The sequence below is a fragment of the Serinus canaria genome, chromosome 8 (assembly GCF_022539315.1).
Source record: "Serinus canaria isolate serCan28SL12 chromosome 8, serCan2020, whole genome shotgun sequence".
NCBI classification, from domain to species: Eukaryota; Metazoa; Chordata; class Aves; order Passeriformes; family Fringillidae; genus Serinus; species Serinus canaria.
The window spans coordinates 11,623,540-11,644,931 of record NC_066322.1 but is presented as its reverse complement, the minus strand read 5'-3'; the positions used below and the strand labels follow the sequence as shown (position 1 = coordinate 11,644,931).

The 21,392-nt window shown below is 38.1% G+C and overlaps 1 protein-coding gene across 1 annotated transcript in view; it reads right to left on the bottom strand.

The window, feature by feature from the left end:
- The window catches only part of AK5 (adenylate kinase 5), an 81,362-nt gene that overhangs the window by 16,133 nt on the left and 43,837 nt on the right, over positions 1–21,392 (bottom strand). Inside the window, exons 8-9 of the mRNA XM_009088619.4 lie at positions 9,799–9,841; positions 8,640–8,684 (exon numbers count right to left, since the gene is read on the bottom strand). Coding sequence (XP_009086867.2) covers positions 8,640–8,684; positions 9,799–9,841 — 88 coding nt within the window. The remainder of the gene's footprint in view (positions 1–8,639; positions 8,685–9,798; positions 9,842–21,392) is intronic.

The window sequence follows — 21,392 nt, the reverse complement described above, 5'->3', positions numbered from 1 at the left end:
AATATGCAGAATTAGAAAAGAACAAAGATCTTCCAATTCTCAAACTGTACCCACCAAGAAAATGGGAGGAAATTGATGACACTGTTTTGCAAATTTTAATTTTTTTTTTTTGGTAGAGAAATTATCTGCAGTAGAACAAGTAATTTACATATATATCCCTTCTGATACAACTACAATGCTGACTCAAAAATGTGTTGAAGTTGAAGGAGTCACAACAGTGTGAAATCTCTCACAGAGGAGAACCGGTTCCTAAAACACCATTAGCATGTTAAGGAAAAACATGAAACAGCCTGTGGAAAAGGTTTCAGCCAGTACTTGTTCAGTTTGACAGCTGCAACAAATTGTAGCAAAGGAATGCTGACTGCACCACCGTGAGGGGAATACCAAGGAGCTCCCACCTGCAGCTGGCCCCGTCCTGCCCACAGGAGCTGTGGGAGGCAGCGCCACGAGGGGAAGGGCACTGACCAGGGGAATACTCCTGGCAGGAATGGCTCCTCCAGCCTCCTGCTTCCTTTGGCCAGCGAGCAGCCTCCAGCTCAGAGCCCCAGAGCTCAGCCTGTGCCGCTCTGCGGGTGCAGGCGCTGCCGGGCCCAGCTCCCCCGTGCAGGCGGCCGCTTCCCCCTCCGCTCCAAGGCCGTGGCATGGAAGCCACGGCATGGAAGGCCATGGCATGGAAGGCCTCTCTCTTCAGGCTCCTGCTGAGGCATTGCAGCCACCCCCGCCTGGCTGGAGAGAGGGGCAGCCCACAGAACCTGCTGGGAGCCGCTTGGCAGGTGTCCCAGGGTGGTTACTGGGACGGCCAGCGCAGCTGGCACGGCTGAGGCGAGGCCCTGAGGCGCCATGGCGGTGCCAGGGCATGGCGGGTGGGAAGGCCAATTCCTGCTGGGAGTTTGTGGAGAAAACTCCCTGCGTGTAGCAGCAATTTTGCAGCCTTTGATGGATCTGTTCAGAAGATCTACTGCAGCAGGAGGTAATTACAGCCTTGGAGGGAGACAATGCTCAGACTCTTTTCAGTAGAGCTTTTTCAGCATGTGACCTGTGTTATTTATCAACGGCTGGGACTTGCAGGTAGGGCTACACAGCTCTGCTCTGTGCATTTAAGATGCTAGAAAATATGTGGCTTTCCTCTTTCCTTATCCTTCCACAAACAAATACAGGAATAATACATTCATAATAGAGTAAATTTAGCACCATCTCTTGCCTCACTTGAACTTACTTCTAACTTTTGCTTTCAATGTAAGAAATAATTGCTCTGAGCATATAATTTTCAGAGAAATTGCAGTACTGTAGCTGAGACTAAAAATTGGGTCATAAAGGCGTAGCATCAAAGGAAGGGGTTTGTGTTCTGTGATGTGCAGTCTTTTACTTCAGCTTCACAAGGAGAATAACCAGGCTGTGGTGTGAGAATCACACCTGTGCTACAGTTTTTCTAGAACTATCTTTGTTGCAGGCTTATTTTCTGGCCAACGTGGGTTGCATCTCATTTTTCTGTTGCCATAATATGAAGATCATTATTTTCTAAAAACACTTGTTGAAAGAAAACAAGTTAAAAATAGGAGTGGCTATAAAGAAACAGATGTAACAAACTAACAGGCAATATAGTAGTAATGAATCCCTTAAATATCAGAGTGGCAATTAACAGTATTTCTGGCCTCTTTGGAGGATTTTTAGATCAGTAAGTTTGTTTACACATTTTGTCTCCTGGCCTTGTATATGCGAACAGTGCAGTAATTTAATCCTATTTATTTGGTGTATGCAGTTTTAAAAAACCCCAGCTATAAAGATTATTGTATTATTTTTCTTACATAACTGTTTCTCTTCTAAATGCAGAGCCCAATGAGAAGTTTCATTATTTCTCCTCATATGCAAAATTAACTAGATCTCTTTTTAGAAATAACAATACAAGGACATATTTGGTTTTCTAGCAGGTAAATATTCAGGAAATTTGATGTGCTTCTAATACATTTGTGTGTTAGTATTTTAAAAGAGAACACTGACAGAGTGGCACAATATGCAGGGCATACACCATACTGAGTGTTCCTCCAAAACATTAATTAAAATGGCCATTTTTTTTTTTTTTTACAGTAGAGTTCAAACAAAGCAGAGATTAACATGCTGAGCTCTTTAAAGAGTAAAAACCATATTTGATTAAGTTATGTCTTAAAAATGGTAGTTTTTATGACCGCTGGTATTAATTTAGATTCATCTCATGAGTAGCAGAGCATCCCACTGCTTGACAAATGCATACAACCCACTTTATCAAGTCTTGTGCTTTCTCATCCATGAATGAGACCACAGTTCTTGCTTGGCATGTTCTGAGAAGAGACTGAATTCCCTAGGAAGTTCAGCATTGAGGGCTGAGCACACCAGTATTAATTGGCCTTTACACCAGTATTAATTTACATGTCTGAAATGAAAGTATTAGTTGGTCTTCCTCTGAAGTTCCTTAATGTGACTGAGATAGAGGTATTCAGGTGGGAAAAGATGTGAAAGTGCATTTTCTGATGTTGGTGTTGCCTTCTTGCTCAGATTATATACTTAAAACACTGCTACGTAAGCAGCTTTAACAGCAAATTAATCCTGCAGCCATGAAGCTCACAGTGAATTTGTAGTGTTACAAAAATTGTACCTGTTCTTTTAGTGGATATTCTTCTTAAATGTATTCATTTTTCTGAAGAAAAAAATAATGTGAATAAAGTTAATCTGGAGTAACAGCTGTATATGAAACACGACAAAGGGTAGCAAAAAGATTTTTTCAGCCTAGACTTCACTGCAACTTGTTAGGCTGTTTTTCATATGGAAAATATTTGAGATATTGAAAAAGGTAATCAAGTTTTCCCAATGGCTCAATTGTTAGTAGAAAAATATATCCCCACTTTTGTTGTGAAGGCGTAAGATTCTTTGTGAACACTGGTATTTTTTCTGTATGCTGTCATCGTGTGATCTGCCTACGTATACTTGGAAAAAAAAAGTGTAGGTTCATGATAACTTGTTAGTCAGATTAATCATGTTGTCTTCTGATTTCTATATATGACATGAAGAGAAAAAGCTAAAGCCTAGAAAACAGCCAGAGGAATTAGGAGTGTAAAGTGACCTGTAAGACAATATAGAATTACCAGCAGTTCTTCAATATTAGCATGCTTTTGTATTTTCCTAGTATTGCTCTGTGCAGTGGACCTTGCTTTAAAGCTCATTTGGTAACTTAATAAAAATCCAAAAATTGAAGGTAAAGAAATTAAGAACATTGTATTAATCAGTGAGGTTATTCTTGGAAACTCAACTCTTTGAGTGTCCCTTTGTGCTTTTTGATACAAATGGTAAGCAAGAATATGGAACCAGAGTACTAACACAGAAATTAAATGCAGTTCTCTATATTGCTTTTCTGCAGACAAGGCCAGATTAAAAGGTCTATGCATCCCTTAGAGCAATATTCCCTTCCATTATGTTGATTCATCGGCCTGTGCGAGGGGCTCTCATGGTAAATAACTTTCTGGCAGCACTGCTGACTTGGGTGGTTACTTTTTTAATTATTGGCTGCAGAAATGCTTCCCAGAGTCCTTTGAGGAGAGAAAAGGAGTGGTCCCAGTGGGTGTGGTAACAACCAACCGCCCAAGCAGCACTTCTGGGTGTTCAACTGCAGTCAGCCCTGGATCAAAGGTCTCAGCACTCCTCCCTCTTGCCTGAACGTCCCCCCAGAGTGGGAAGGCCAAGGAGCCTAGGCGTGTGACTGAAATGTACAGCTCTGACCTAGAGCACAGTGTCACCAGCAGATGAATTAATGATGACAGGGAGCTGGGACTGCTGCTGTGAGTGAGCAGGGCCAGGAGCAAGCAATCTGAGCAATGCATGGACCAGCTTTGCTGTTAGAGATACTGGTAGAGCAAAAGTGTCATGCAGACAGACTGAGATGCCTCTATTTTAAATCTTACAAATTTATCATATACCAAAATATCATGAGCATTTATATAAAAAAACAGCAGTAGGATTTACAAGAGAGTCCCACTATTTATATTAAAATGTTTCAATTTCAAGACCTTGTTATCATAATGAGCATCATCCCTGTATCAGGGAGAAGTGCCTACAGGGGAAATCTAGCAGCACAAGGGAGCCTCTGAAGTCTGAATTGAAACCAAAATAACCCCAGTCAGTCTATCCCTAAATTCAAGCAAAAATTTTGGATGACTTGATCAGTTTGGCAGTTTTACCAACGCAACTTGGATTTTATAGACAAGTAAAAATAAGCCTTAACTTCAGAATATGGTATTTGAGGGCTTTTCAATAGCACCTCATCTGCTGTTCACAAATTATTTCAGTCTAAGTGAAACCATACAGGAATTGTACTGTTAATTAACATCAACAACAAAAAAAGCACTCAACACTTTCTTTGTATTTATTTTTTCTGAGAAATTATTTTCATTAGAAAACAACATGTTGTGCATGTTGGCAGTGTGATATCAATCACAATATCCCGGCAATATCCCGGGACATCACTGAGTTTTCATCCTTCTTAAATAAAATGTGAAGTTTATTTCACAGGAAGTCAGGGAAATCAACCTTGCGCAGCATCCACAGTTAGCTTGGACTGACTGGGGGTTTAATTATCAGAACTGCTCATTCTGTGCTTTTCTGATTGCAGAAGGAGTTGCAATACAGATATTGTAGCATAATTACATTGGAAGGGACCTCATCTGGTTAAACGTCATCCTCAAAGCAGGCCTGAATTCATGATAAATTGAATTAGGTTATGCCATTTAAGGTCTGACATACCTGGGACAAATAAAGAGTTTGAGTTTTGTGATATATTTACTTACTGAATTTTGGTGTGTGTGCAAGAAGCTCCTGTCTGCAGCTGATAATGTCTACTTCTAGATGTAAGTGGTGAGAATATCTTCAGTGTCAGCTAAAAAGCTGGTCTTGCTTACACTGAGTTTAAGCGATTACCAGCTTTAGATCATCAGCAAGAATATAGCAAGATTCTGTAGAGGAGAGTGGTTACATTAGCAAAACCTTAAACACCTCATTTACAAGTCAGCAGGGAGTTTGTTTCTGATCCAAAGCACAGAAAGATTCCTGAAACTTCAGGTTTTACTTTCAGCCTCAACTGAAGCCAACTTTACTGAGGCTCCTGCAGAGGCCAGGGAGGGGTAACGCTCCCAGAAACTGTGCTCTTCTGTGGATACAATATGGAATATTGCAGTAGTTAAGAATTAGAAGATTGTTCATAATTCAATGTGGTTAAAATTGATGACATAAGTATTTTTGTTTGGTTTTTTGTTTGCCTTTTAATGACTGGCAATAATTACTTAAGTTTTGAATATTTATTAGAGCATCACCCAATTTTATCTTTGTGCCTCTTTATATTTTTTATCTTCTTGAATTTTACTTTGCTGGCCAAATTTATCTTTGTTTTTCCTCTTTTATTATCCTGCTGTTATCTCCTATAATTTTTACTTGCTGGTACTCTTTCTCTGCTTTACAATATGGATAGAACATCGACATTGTTGCTTAATTAATCCAACTTGACTGTTATTCTAATTAATTCCTACATTAGCTCTAATGTAAATTTTTGCTAATTAGATGATTTATTTTTCTTTCCCTTTTTGGAAAATTTTCAAGGGTAATTAGTGGGAGAGGGAACTGCCTGTTTCTTTCCCTTTGTCATAAACAGTATCTCTGTTTGTCAGGTATAGCAGATGGTGCATTCATTTTGATTTGTTTGTAAACTTCTTCAAATGTACATGTTTAAAATTCTAGCTTCAAAACACCTTTATAAGCATTTTATTATTTCCTCATGAAATAATATACACCTATGTAATGAGTCAATATCCTTAATGACACCTGGGCCCAGGACAGTTTCTCCCATTCCAGTATCCTACAGTAGCCTGCTCTGACCCAACTTCTCTGCTCCCTCTCTAGTCAAGGTATCATGGGCTGAACATCTCTAGCACTGCTCACTGCAGTGCTTTTAACCACTGACATTTGGGACTTTTTTTACTTCTCCCCATCCCAACAGTTTTGTTTTGCTCCTGTGAGATTTCTTCATATTTTTCTTTCACTGTTGTACCATTCACAATGATGAGATTTCAGCTCTTGACTGACATTTCCTGCCTGCACAAATGTGTTCATGTGGGTAATGTGTATAAAGCTAAAGCTGGAGTGGCTGTGGATCAACAGGTGATCTCTGCAGATTTACCTGCCTAAAAGGGACTCAAGGCAAAAGAGCTTGTGGCCACTCCAACTTAGCTGCTGCAGGAAATCTGTCTCTGGGAATACCATTTACTTTCACTGCCTAAGGGGAATAAAGTCAAGATTTTGCAGACAAATGAGCAACCATGGGGCTCTCATTTTGTTCAGAAAACCCCAACAAAGCCACAAAAAACCTCTCACTCTTCTCATAAGACTTTAAGAAACTTTTTCAGGGGTGCAAGGATGGGGGTGGAGATGGAGGCATTTTGGAAAAAAGCATAAATCATTCTAGATATTTTTTTTTTAAATTAACCCACGTTTGGACTCAGTAAAACTTTTCATAATAATCTTTTTAACAAAGAAAACTGTGTTTTCATTAAGGGACAATTTATCTCTGCACCTAGAAAGCTTTTACTAGAAAAGCAGAGCAGGAATAACTAGGAAGAAGGTGTATTTTCAATTTTAAGCTGCAAGATGGCTACTGGATGTCCTATAAAAAATTATAAATGAAAATTTAAAATCACTCCTTGTAAAACAAAAAGATTCCCAGAGGCAAATGAAGAATATGCTTTGCCATGGACAATTTCAGAGACAAAATTCCTTGAGTGTATTCTCTCTCTTTTTCTTAAAAATCTGTTTGTATAAACCCAAATGGTTTTTGTTTTTTGTTTGAATAAGATATGTGAGACAGAGAGAATTAAAATTTTTCACTGTAGTGACTTGCAGGAAGGTCTACTTCAGTAAGCATAGATTACAGTTTGCTTAAAGACTGAAAATTAGGTTTTATGCACCCTTCCCTTAAGAAAAAGCCTCCAGTGAACTCTTCAGTAACCTCATTTTACTTTTTCAAACAGATAAAAATTGACTTGAAATTAATTGAGTCAACTTGTATTTGGCATAAGAGACCATGAGAAAAAATTGCAACACAAGAACACTCTTTTAATAGAATCTTTTAGGTTGCAAGAAGTTCTTGGAATCATTTATTCAAACAACTGTGTTACACTGGGATCAGCTACAGCAGGTTGATCTGAACTCTGTCAGGTTGGGGTTTGAACATCTGTAAGCATGGAGACTCTACAGTTTCTGGGCAGCTTGCTCCAGTGTTTGACTACCCTCATAGTAAAAAAGTGGTTTTTGTGTTCAGGTGAAATTGAAGGCATTTTAAGTTGTCCCATTTTCTCTTGTCCTGTCACTGGGCACTACTGAGAAGATTCAGGCTCCCTCATCTTCATTGCCTCCCATCAGGTAATTATTTATACTTAATGGTAAAATCCTCTGGAGCCGTCTCTTCTCCAGGCTGAAAAGTCACAGTTCTCTCAGCCTCTCCTCAAATGAAAGATGCTCCTATTCCTCAAACATCTTTGTGGTCCAGCACCACACTCACTCCAGTAAATCATTATCTTTCTGGTACTAGGAACCCAGACTGCACACAGTATTCCAGATGCATCCACAGCAGTGCTAAATAAGGAGGAAGGATCACCTCCCTCAGCCTGCAGGTATTGGAATGTTTTTTGATGCTTCTTGAGTTCTGAATGAAACTTCCATTCACTTATTAATTTTGGAAGTTCGTTTTTTGTTTGTTTGGTTGGTTTTAGGTTTTTTATTTTTTTCCTATTTTTTTTCCCCAGGAAAAACAATGCACAAAATGATTTCGTTTTATGTAAAATCCCCCATGTTCTGGTATCTGTCCTTAGGTCCTTGGAAATGTGTGTTCCTGCTCAGGATTGTAAAGCAGTTCTAAAAACTGCTCAATGCAAAAGCAATTATTCTTTCCAAGTAATTAGTACCAACCTTTAAGATCAATCTTTTGGTTATAATTTGTTTTAAAAGACTGCTTCAAGTTTATGCTAATTATATTACTCACATTCATGTGATAAAGGGTATAAACATGGTGCTTTTACTCTGTGGATTTCCAAAAGCAATATAAAGTAAACTCTGAAACCCTGAACCTGCAGAGCTTCAATACTAAAGATCATGCCTGGTGAGCAGCCTGTTGGCTTTTAACACAATGCTGAACACATGCAGAACTGAAACCTGTATTTAACAGAAATTGCCTCACAAAAAAGAAGGGAAGAGACCAGGTATTTTTCAGCCAAATCTTAAACTTGTGAGTTACAATCCAATTTAGTAAAATTTTAATTAGTGCTGGTTAGGCAGCTTTGGTGTGGGAAGTCACACAACTCAACTGTAACTGCAAAAGAACTAAGGTTATTTTGAACATGTTCACAATCAAAGGAGCTGCTGCTCTGAGCTTTACCCAACTGTTGATAGTATGGTTAGACCCAAGTTAATTACATATTATTAAATCCTAACTCCCTTTCAAAAGACTAAACCAACATTGTAGAATAAATATTCTCAGCCAATCTATTTTGCTAAATAAATAAATAACATAATCAAAGCTAAATAACACGGGGATATTCAAGTGTAACAGTTAAAATAGAACTCCTACTTACCAACAACAAAAATGATGTTTGATTTCCTTAGATCTTCCGAAAAGTCTAAAATGAAAATAAAAATTCTTTAGTGGCAAGAGCTACTAATTTTAGTGCCAGCTACTTACCACACCAAATTGTGTAACACTCATGCAAGGGGATCTGATTTTACTAGATTTACTTTCTGCTATAAAAAATCAATATACTTTCTCTATTCCAAAAGGAATTATTATCCACAAGCCTATTAATCTCTCAGTTTCATAGTTGTCATTGCAGATATGATAAAGACATTTTACCTGAAAATAGACCTTGCAATACATATCAGTTCTTTAAAAAAAGAAAGAAAAGAGAAGCAGATTCATCTTGATGTAATAATGTGATGTAATGCCTCCTCAGCCACTGCAGTTTCTACCGAGCATATTACTACATTATACTTGCTATAGAATCTTGTCCACCTCCCATTTACATTTTATACTCTCTGAAATGTAGTTCTAAATTCCTCTGAGCCCCAAATCTAGCCAAACAGTAACCATCTTAGCTGAAATCCAGGCAATACACTCACCAGAACTAAGGTATGTATTAAGCTTTGTCTTTAACTGAAAGTGTATCTTTTAAAAAAGCAATTCCTTCTGGTCTGAGTCCCAGCCATTGCACTGATTATACAGTACAGAAGGTGATCTTGCACCATGCGAGCCTGCTGAAATTTTATTACGCCTTTGAGTTAATCACTTATAAGACATATATCTGATTTTGTTAATCACATACAAGACACCTCATAAAATTTTGGAGTTTATTCTGTGGTGTGTAGATATCTTATTAAAAAAAAAGTCATTAGCCATGAAAAGTTTTGCTTTCATTCCTCTTAGACTCTTAGCACCTTGTGCTTTTCAAAGAGACTTTCATAATGCCAATTACTGAAAACACCTATGAGATTTGATGCTGATTAACAGTAGTATTTTCTAATAATTTTGGATCCATTGGCCAAAAGAGTATAGAAACGTCTTTTTTTAACAAACTTTAAATTTCATTCAAAAGAATTCACATGATAAAAATCCTTTGAGGCATAAAGTTCACAATATAAATCACCTGAAATCACTTTACTTTCTAAGTAACTATTTAAATAATGGGAAATCAAAGGTTTCAAAATTAAATGGCAATTGACACTGAAAAAGAAACTCACCTCCTGTGCTCTCATAACCAGAAAAACTTGACTGATCCTCCTCCTGTTAATTAAGCAATTGACAAATTGAAATGGATATTCTACATAGTTTACATTTCTTCTTATATCTGCTTATCTGCATATCTTAATATGTATCTCTCTAAGCTCTCAGTTTTAATCTATGTTGAGATATGGTTTACAGTGTCACAGAAATGCTGTTAGTGCTGTTGCAGTTGCTAGAACATGAGCACAGAGAACCCAAGATATCTTGAGATGATTCACTATCCCATATAATGAGTGGAGTTCCTCAAGGTTGGGAATAGGGACTGGTGTTGTTTAACATCTTTGTTGGTGACATGGACAGTGGGACCAAGTGCACCCTCAGCAAGTTTGCCAATGACACCAAGCTGTGCTCAGGGGAAGGGATGGCAGCCAGAGGGACCTGGACATGCTCGAGAGGTGGGGCCATGTGATCCTAATGAAGTTCAGGCCCAAGTACAAGGTACTGCTCCTGCATCAGGGCAATTTTAAGCACAGTTACAGTCTGGGTGGAGAATGGATCCAGTGCAGTCCTGGGAAAAAGGACTTGGAGTCATTGGTGGATGAGAAGCTCCACATGATCCATCAATGTGCCTTTGCAGCCCAGAAAGCCAACTGTGTCCAGGGCTACATCAAAGGCAGAGTGGGCAGCAGGCTGAGGGAGCAGATTCCACCTCTGCCCTGACCTCATGAGATCCCACCTGGAGTGCTGCACCTGGCCCTGGGGCCCCAGCACAAGGACAGGGACCTGCTGGAGTGAGCCCAGAGGAGCCCACAAAGATGCTTAGAGGGCTGGAGCACCTCTCCTAGGAAGACAGGTTGAGAGAGTTGGGGTTGTTCAGCCTGGAGAGGTCTCTGCAGAGACCTTACAGCAGCCTACCAGGACCTGAAAGGGGCCTGCAAGAGAGCTGGAGAGGGACTGTTTCCAAGGAGATAGAGTGACAAGGGGGAATGGCTTTAAACAGAAAGACAGTAGGTTTAGATGAGATCTTTGGAAGAAATTCTTCACTGTGAGGATAGAGAGGCACTGGAACATGTTTCCCAGAGATGTTATAGATGACCCATCCCTGAAAGTGTTCAAGGCCAGGCTAGATGGGGCTTTGAACAAACTGGTCTAGTGCAACTTATCCCTGCCTGCTGGGGGTTTGGAGCAAAATTATCTTTAAGGTCCCTTCCAATCCAGGTCATTGTCAACTGTAATATTGGTTTTGTGAGGAACCGCTCTTCAGTGTCCAAATGCACAATTCCCACATGATATATTAGCAACCAGTGTGCATCCTGAATTTCTTCTGAAGTCAGTATGGTATGATCAGCTGATAATAGTGAGAAAGCAATATTGGAGAATCTTCTAAAAGTGAACTATAACATAAAGATGGCATTGGTCTTTGATCTCAACTTAAATGCGTTTACCTTCTGAATGTAACACAAGCTACAAGTTGTTATAAAGGCTGTTGAACTACAAGGAGGGACTACACCAGGGAAATGAGGAATGTAGCATGTTTTGTCTCCTGAGATTTAGCCACTTAAACTTATTTTGTTGATGTATGTTATAATCAATGAGAAATTACAAATACTGGTGAGGAAGACTGTCAGGGTGAGAATTCTTTATTGTTCTGATAAATGACAATCATATATATGCTGGACATGGTCTAGGTTATGAGGTGTAAATATAACCACACCAACAATGTTTTAGCCTGGTCTGTAAAATATCAATAATAGCATTGACAGTAACACATCCTCATGTGACAGTATTACATCATCAGTGCCTAACATCAGCATGAAACATGTTATGTGAGTCATCTCAGTAGCATATGGCTATGAAGCCATAGCTTCTGGCAGCACCGCTCTCAGAAATAGCCGCCTTTAAATGTGTAGAGCTGCAGGAGTAGATGAAGTGACATGAACTGCAAGGTGACTGGAATGGGTAAACTGCTGCCCACTGTAATTTGCAGGGCTTGTGCACTACCCTTGCAGGTTTCTCCTTGTATTCCCATCATCACTGAAAATGAAGTACTCTTCATTAGGCTGAAGTACCATTACATTGGTTACACAAATTATTTTTGTTTTTTGACTCACAGTAATTCTCAGCCTATTACACTGCAACAGAAGAACTGCCATCTTAAAAAAAGAAAGGTGTCATTTTCAAATGAGAGATTCTTCTCTTTCCTACATTTCAAGTGACAATATTAACCCCATGTCTGTTATTTTTGGATGTAATAATGCAATAAAATAATTGACCCTGCAAAGCATATATTGCATACATAAGGCATCGTTTTAGATTCTGCTTCTTATAATGCCTTTGAAAGTTTACAGATCAAAATCCTTTTAGGCAGTAAGTTTAGAGCAAAATTCCTTTAAAAATCTGGGTCAGAATTCCAAGCTTACAATCAAATTAAAAAATTGAAAGCAGCATTACTTCTTTCAAGTTTTGCTGTTCTCCCCTACAATTGCAGAAACTGGATCCAACCAGTTTTTGTGGTGATCTGGGTGAGGAGCTAGATGTGCTGCTTGGTTTGAGGTCCCCTGCAAAGGCACCCTGTTTAATGCAGTCCCCTTGTGTTTACATTTGACAGTACCTATTTCTGATTGAGTCTTTCTAGCAAGTAGGTCTCTAAACTGTGAATGGCTTGGCCTGTATCAGGCTGAACATACTGCTCTGCCTCCTTACCAGTGAGCTTTGGAAAATAACTACGGGATTTAGCAAGTGATCACATAAGGCAAAGTCCCTCCAGTTAGATAGCAAATGGTATTTGACACCAGACTGCCATCAGCAATACAGTGATTCAGCAGCACTCTGTATTCTCAGTATAGCTGTTTCCATGTACTTGAAAGCAAAGTGAGGAAAATTACATCTTGTAATGAGCTCTGAAGAAAGATAGGTAGTCTGTAATTTCAAATGCCTTTACAGTCAAGTTATATCTCCAAATAGTATCTGGAAACATATCCATTAGTGTAGCACAGCTGCCTGTGTAGCCACTTAAACAATATCAACAGTACATTAAAATAATTGCTAATTAGAGAAGTTTGCTGCCAGTAAAGAATCACTTATATGACATTTGTCTTTAGAGTTGGAAAACACAGGATTTTGACTGCCATTTTACTTGTCATGTGTATTTAGTAAATATCTGACTGGTAGTAGATACTTCATTGGTTAATGACCTTCCAGTTACTGTCCTTGCTAGGTTGTTAGGTAAGTCCACAGAATCATAGAATGATTTGAGTTGGAAGATCCTCTAGTTCCGACCCACCTAATTTCTGTAGTAACAAACTATGACAGTAAGTCTCAGCAAATAATAATGGAACGATACAAAATTCTTCAGAAGTTTCAATTTTGTTGCTAATGAATCAGTACTCTTAAGGCATATCAATAAAATAGATTTAATTTAATCTACTGAAGGGACATTTTCTTTATTAGGACTTAGTGACAGCTGTTGTGAATGTCAGTTACCTGATGAAATGAAAAAGTTTTCCTGTTACCCATTAATAACCTCTGCTCCAGTCCTTGTGTATTTTAGTTGGGGTTTTGTTTTTTTTTTTTTTGGTTTTGCATGGACAAGAGTTCTCCCTTATCACCTCATTGTTGTTTGAATGCTTCTGGAAGAGAGTGGTGAGAAGTGCCAGATAGATTTTATTTAGATTTCTAACAGATATAACCAGAGTTTCTCCTCCAAATTTACCAAAGATGATAAACAATCACAGACAGAGGAGAAAAGAGGCTGTAGAATGAGACTGAACTTAAAATACAGCGTGACTGCTGCTTAAAATTATGCTAAATTTTCAAGCTTGAATTTGAGAATGTAAATATTCCAAGGAATGTTTCAGACACAAATTATTTAAACAAATAAAAATTACATGTTTCTTTGCTGGTTTTATGCAAGGACAGCGCTCCCTGGATATGGATTTTATGAGCCATACCATTAAATTTGATTTATACTTCAAATCAATTTTTGAGCCTGAGCTGCTTTCTGCAAGCTGAGTGTTAAAGTATGCCTCTGTAAAGCAGAGGTGGCTGTGCTCTGACCTCCTCTGCTCCAGAACTAATAAATAAGGTAAGACACAGTAGGAATACCCTCACAGTTCAAGGCTTTTTTTCTCAATTGAAAGTACAATTTTCTTGTGTACCTCATACTGCTTGGCAGAGTGGAGTTGCTTGTGTTAAAAAGGACTAAAGAAATTAAGAAATTAAGATGAGGGTATAGAGCTAATGTTTTAGAGGTGATTTTTGTTTGTTCACAATGTATACAACTGCAAAAACATCAGTGTTCATAATAGCATCTACAAAATTCTGACGGATGAGATCATTGTGATTCCCGTTTAATTCCAGGTTCCTAGCAAGGACAAAACTCTGTGCCATTATGTCTTGTGAGGACAGGCTGAGGGAGCTGGGCATAGTCAGCCTTGAGAAGGCTGAGAAGGGACCTAATCAATATCAGTCAGTATCTGAAGGGAGGTGTCAGAGGATGGACCAGGCTCTGCTCAGTGGTGCTGAGCAGTGGGACAAGAGGCAATAGGCAGAAACTGATGCACAGAAGTTCTACCTGAACAAGAGGAAGAGCTTGACTGTGCTGGTGACCAAGCACTGACACAGATTGCCCAGTGAGGTTCTGGAGTCTCCCTCACTGGAGATATTCAAGGGCCATCCTATGCCATGGGCTGTGGGATGACCCTCCTTGAGGGAGGTTGGACCAGATGACCCACTGCAGTCCCTCTTCCCACCTTCCCCATTCTGTGATTCTTTGATTCTTTTAAAACAAAACTTATGATCAGTTCTAAAAAAAAAAATAAAAAAATTATACCTATTAGTTAGAGATTAACCCATTTTTAACAGTCGTGAGCCAAGGTCAAATTATCCAGCTTTTAAATTTGGTTGGGTTTTTTTCAGATTTTGTATTCTTGTTCTTCAAGAACATCAAGAAGAATATCTGTAGGTAGTTTAGAGAGAAAAAAGCCAGAATTGGTGTGCTATAGTTTGGGGGGGATTTGGATTTTGTTAACTTCTGTACATATTTATAATGACAAAAATGCATATGATTACTAAGCATGAAAGTGGAAGCAAAATCCATTTAGTTTCGTACTGATTTCCAGACACTGGAAAAAATTTCAAAGAAATTACCTCTTAAGGGCATCAAGGTGTGCAACCAGAACACCCCTCCCAGGAGGGTAACAGCAGTTTGCATGATCACAGCACTGTAAGAGTGTTCTGGTAAACCAAATACCTCATTTGCAATTTAAATATTAATTTGATTTAAAAGGCTGAACTAGAGGGGTCAGCATTATATGTAACTTGAAGAAGAAGTGGAGCTTGATTTTTAAATATATTTGTGTTTTAAAGACATTAGAGACATTCAGTAACTATATTATCTATACATAGTTTCTATCTTTCACTGACTTTAAAATAGTTCTATGACATATAGTATTCAGTCAGTTTTCAGTTAGGTCTGTATTTATAGAAAGCTCCCAGTGCCTACAAAATTCTTTCTGGAAGTTATGACTATTTTTCCTTTGGTATTCTTGTTTTCTGTAAATCGCCATCACTCCTTAAATTATTCTAATTATTCTTCTCTATTTGGAGCATTTATGCTGCTTGGTACAAATTCCTACTGAATGGGGTCCCTCACATCAGACACCTCAGCACTATATGTAGAACCCCTCTTTCCTGAGAGCTGTCTTCTGAGAGGTGAATTTAGGTCATTTGGGTTTTTTGTAGTTAATGGTTTGGTTTGGGTTTTTATTAATATATGTGCATTTTGTGCTTTTTTGGGGTTTTTTAAACTTAAGATGAGAAAGGCTTTTCTGCAGGCCTGTCTCAACTCAGTTTTCAAAAAGAAAAAGATCTTGGCATGGAGAAGGACAAGAATAGAATGTTGCAAATAAATCCCCAAACCCAGTGTGCGACCTCAGATCCTATGATTTGCTGCTATTCAGATAAAAATTGACAGTTGTGCTCAAATTTTGCCTCTCAAAGGCTTTCTCTGTTTAACATTTCACAAGCATATTCAAGGTTTACTATAGCTTCTATTTATCTATTATTAGGCAGTTCTGTAACTTTCAACTTCTGCAGTATTTCTAAAGGACTTCTGTGTTAAGAAGGAATTGAACTATCTGAAGAAACAGTCCACTGATTTGAGATGCACTGCTGTGAAGGAGTTCTAAAACTAGGCCACTTTTCACTCTTTATGACTGGTATTTAAGCCCAAAATGACTAACATTGACTGCACAATCCTGGGATACATAAAGAGTAAAAAACCAAGTAGGAAACATATGGCTTTCAGAAAATACGTAGGGGATTTTTAAATTTATTTTCCAGTGTACCCAGATAAGCCACTTTTCTGCTTTGATACAATACAAATAAGTGATTTTAAGAGCAGTTTTGTATCCCATAGAGTAAAACAGCATCTTGCAATCATTGCAGTTTTATATGTGTATATAAAAATATATAGGATATACTTTGATAGTGATTAAGAAATATTAAGGAAATAAAAAGGCACTTCCTTCTGCAGTATTTTAAAATATAGGAATTATTACTACAAGCGTTTTCAAGAAAGGATTTTGGTAGCTGTCTTTAGGGATGCTGGGCTACATAAACAGCAACAATCCACAGCCCTGAGGAAGGCCTCTAAATCTAGGAGGCAGAGCAGGTTTAAAATACACCTTTACATTTCTTCATCAACTTTTGGTAGAAGAGGAAAAGTTCTGCTGTGGATCCTTTTTGCATCAACTGTGTGGGATACCTGATATTCCCCAAGAATTATGCAAGTTCTCTGGACTGTAAAGGTAGAACTCATAAATTTAGCTGTGAAGTTATATTTTGTTCATGAAGGCATAAGCCTCACTTTGCCAGGGGAAGGGCAAGCTGGAGTGAGGAAAGAAGGTGCAGCATCCTACAGCTACTGCCTACAGCAATGATCGTGAAATACTGTAAATTGTAAATGCTTTTACTACAGACACTTCCACAAGCCACAGAGAAGGACTTCATAATTTGCTGCAGAATTATTCAGTGAGGCATAAATGCAGCACCTCTTGAAGAAAAATGTTGTCACTGCTGTTTAAATCTCCAGTAACACACTTGAGCTCACCATCATTTTAACTGAATCCTAATGCCCTGTACTGCCCACCAGAGCTGCATGCAGCAACCTTGGGTTCAAAATTAGGAAAGAATTGGAAAGCAAAGACTTCAACTAACCTTGGCAGTTTAGCCTCCCCTAATATAAGTATCACCAGAAAGTAAGTTCAGATAACATATATGAAAAAGAAGCAAACAACTGCTTCTGGCATTTCACAGAAGAAAGTGCAGGTTGACTCTTCAGTTATTTTTTTCCCATTTTGCCATAGCTTACATGGGGGAAATAAAGCAGGAGACTTTCCAACACATGCCTTTATTACAGTGTACAATGGTAACTTTGAAAGAGAAAAAAATTCTTTGCGTTTACAAAATTATTTCAAAGCACCAAAATACACATGCTTTGAGCTTATTCAGGAAACATTTTGTAAGGCAAACTGTAGTACTTTGTTTCTAGAACTGTTTTTTTTAAAAAACATTTAATAGGATAGTTTCCATGGCAACGTGAACTGAACAGATTGTTCACTGACTTCAGTACATTTCTATTAAACATCTTTTCTCTGTAGTAGTTAGGCTTGCCTTTCCAGCTCTTTCATGTATTTAGATGCTTATTCATTTTGCCTTTTTGCAGATAACCTTAAACTAGATTGGACTCCACCTTTGACAAAAAAACAAGTGTTGAGAGAATGGAGTTTTACAACCATTCTCTGAGTATCCTCTCATTTTCTTTTCTATCCCATATTCCTGTTTTAATCAGTTTCCCTGTATAACCAGAATCTGTAATTCATATTGATACCACTTTCTATCAGCAAAAGAGAAATAGACACTGCAGAAAAGTTCAGCATTAAAAGACCAAATGGCTCCTGGTTACTCTTGGTCATTTACTAGGACCTGCAATGTTTAATGCTGCACAGCATATCTGAATAAAACTGCTGTTACACCAGAAACTCCTTAGCTTCTCAAGTAAAAAGAAAGCACATGATTGATATATGACATTCTAATCTGACTCCTTGAAGAATTTCATTAATGTTTATCTGATTTTGAAAGGTACCTTTGGAAGTCTGAATGAAAATTTCTCCTGCTAATGAAGGTGTGCAGTTTGTTCTCTGTAGTATTGTAATGCTAACCTCAAAGTATTATGTCTGAAGGGTTAAATAAATTACTTGGACTGAATCTTCAGAGCAGGGAAAAGGGAGTCAAAACAAAGTGACAACTGATAGGAAACAGAGTAAATGGAGGGAAATGGTCTTTGGTTTAATCCACAGAGCTTTAGTTAAATGAGGCTTTCACTTTGCTCATGCCCATCAGTTTTATTAATATTTGTGTTCTGCCTCTGCATTGAAAAGACTCTCAGGAACTTTCATTATGTCTCTTGAATATTTAAATTTAAAGCTATGCTAACCAGTGAGGCTGGAAATATTATTATAGTCTTGGTAGCAATGGAGTCTGTTTTGCATCAGTTCACTAAAAGCTTTCCTCAAGCCTGGATTCCTCAGTGCTTTGGACAGGAAACTACACTGAGCTAAAATGAATTGTAACTACACAGCAAAAACTTCTAATTGAGAGGCTGTTTCCTCTTGTTAGAATGAGTAAGTGTCTTTCAGAGCTTTTTCCCTCCACTTGATTTTGGTTTTGCTTGTGAATTTTTCAAGTGAGCTGTCATATTTCTAATTATAAAACATTCTGAACTTGCAGCAAAGATTGCGTTATTCAATTTATTTCATTTAGTTGATTGCTTGTCATTACTGAACAGGAAACTTTTTTTTTTTTTTTTTTACATCTACCTTTCCTAGTTCTTTGATACATTTTGGGGTGGGGGGGGTGGGGAAAGGCAATCTCTTCTTTGCACTATTGCATTTATCTAATTGCATAAGTAAAGGCAGTATGACACTGCGAGGTCATGGAAATCTCTCAGTTATGAACTGGTAACTCCCTGAAAGGCACAAAAATAAGTTTCCATATTTTCTAGATGTGAGGGTGGTGAGGCACTGGAACAGGTTGTCCACAGAAACTGTGGATGTCTCATCTCTGGAAGCATTCAAGGCCAGGCTGAGTCAGTCTCTGAGCAACCTGGCCTAGTGGAAGGTGTTCCTGCCCGTGGCAGGGAAGCTGGAACTAAATGATCTTTAACATCCCTTCCAACCCAAACCATTCTATGAAATTTGTGACCTCCTGTTCCAAGTATTACTAGAGGCTAAATATATTTTTGAGGATTTTACTTGAAGTTGTCCTGATTTTCATATTTCCCAAATTCTAAAGTTCTGTAAGCACTTGTACAGGATTGTATCCATTCTCCAGATGCCTTTAATTACACTAAATATTCCTCAGGCTAGTTAAAGTTCTCCTGAAAGGCTTGTTTTCATGAGAAAATAATTGGATGTTCTTTTCTTCTGGAACTCTTTGATAAGATTCACTGATGCCAGTTCTTCAGTACTCCCTTTTGGCCTGAATGCCCTTGAAAGAATGCACTTGAAATAAGCCAAATGGTAGGTTTCTAATTAAAAAACCAATTGTTAAAAATAAAAACTTTCTGATCTCTAGAAACAAGTGGGCATTATATTGGTAGTCTCTCTGGCAAAGTTGAGAAATTGAATGGCAAGTATACATGAACACAGTGAGCATTAAAAACCTTAATCACACTTGAGAGTATTCCAGCAGCAAAGAACAAACCTCATTAAACCAGACTAGTCAGTCACTACTTGCTGTAGTGACTAACTAGTCACAACAGCAAGTTCTGCAAGTTGAGAATACTTTTTAAGTTGCAGCACTCAAAAATGCCTGGCCCAAAATATATTCCTGAAGTCTTAGTGTGGGTTAAAATATCTGAAACTAACCACGTTACTTTGCTTTTATGTTATCCCATCAAGTGATGACTACTGTAATCATTATTCCAGAAAAGGCTGTAGAGATTGCTAAGACATGAAACCTTGGCTGGTTCTTCCATAAGTCCTTCTCAATGAGAGGTACTATCTGCTTCATTTATTTTTTTATTTCTATTTTTCAGAAAAATGTATTTCTAAGTAATTCTAAAAAAATATATTATTCCTTTTATAAGACAGGATCTCACAGATCTGAGACAAAACCAGAAAAATAGTTATTTTGGAGAAAAAAATGGGTTTTTAAATTTTTTTTTCTTAAAAGGTATTTTCTTCCTGCCTTTCAGTGTTGTAGGGACTTAGTGATTATAAGTGTTGTAGTTCTTGAAGTCTTCTTGCATAGCCAGTAGAAAACAATCAGCTTACTTTTAATTTAGTTACATAAATTTAATTGAATGATCATTTATAAAATGTACAATTCAAAGCTCAAACTTTCTCTGAGTTTTTTTAAATCAATTTCCCCTGCATACTCTTCCAGAAAAGCCAGATCTTAATTTGGACTAGTGTTGCTTTGCACTGTTTCAATGAGAGGTATCAGGTGTTTCTGGAAGCACTTGGCACTCCTACATGAGCCAAGGACTCCATCAGTGCCTGGAACCACACCACTCGATCTCCTTGCTCCTGCCTACCAGTAGGAGACAGTATTCTGGAAGAACTAATGTGCATCTGAGGAACTCAGATGGTTTTTTGCTTTTGTTTACACTGGAGATTTTCCTGGCTCATTCCAAGAATGAGAAAATGCAAAAGTATCTGTGTAAGTCCATTTCAGCTGCACCAAGGCACCCATTGCCAGCTGTGCCTTTGTCTTCTGTGTGACCCCCAACTCCTCTTGTTCGGTGACTACCAAGATGTTCCCCTAAAATTCAGCCATTTTTAGCAGCTCAGCTGTGTCAGGTTGCTTGGAAACCAGCCTTCTTATCCCCCACGTTCTCATGACAGATTTCCTATGCAATAACATCACTGCATGACACATTTGTATCCAGACACACATTCTTTTTCCACTTGAGATTCTCTGAGTAAAGGTTGTTGATGCTTCACACAATTCGTAAACAGCATGTGGTAAATCACTGGAGGATTAAATCACTGCCACAGTCAAAATGAGCTTAAGTTTTGAATGTGAGCAGTTCCTCACTCCTGAATTTAGTTATTGATCTTTCCATCCTGAGAGTAATTTGTCATTTTGTTTTTCAGACCAGGCAGCTAGGTGGTATTATGATTTCATGGTAATCTCCACTCCCTTTTTTGCTTCTGTATATAATACTTGCTTTCATAATTTCAAATTGGTTGCAATTGCTTTCTCCTTTATATTTTCTTTATATTTGTACAAGGCATTTCATATAAACGGTATGTACATTTATTTATTAGTAATAGAAATATTTATTTTTTAAATGTTGCAAAAAAATCAAGATACCAACTTACAGGTAAAGTCAGTTGGTGTCAGCCACTTCATATTTATATAGCTGTCCCTGACTGATGGGCTTTTAGCACTGTTTTAGCTTCACTTCTCTTGCACTTTGTTAACAGTATTGTACTCTTGCCAGAGTGGCGATGTGTTAGTTTAGCAAAATAATGAGAAAAGCAACATCTGGCAGAAGGAACATTTGCCACTGATAAAAACAATAAGGTCCCATCCTAGTCTT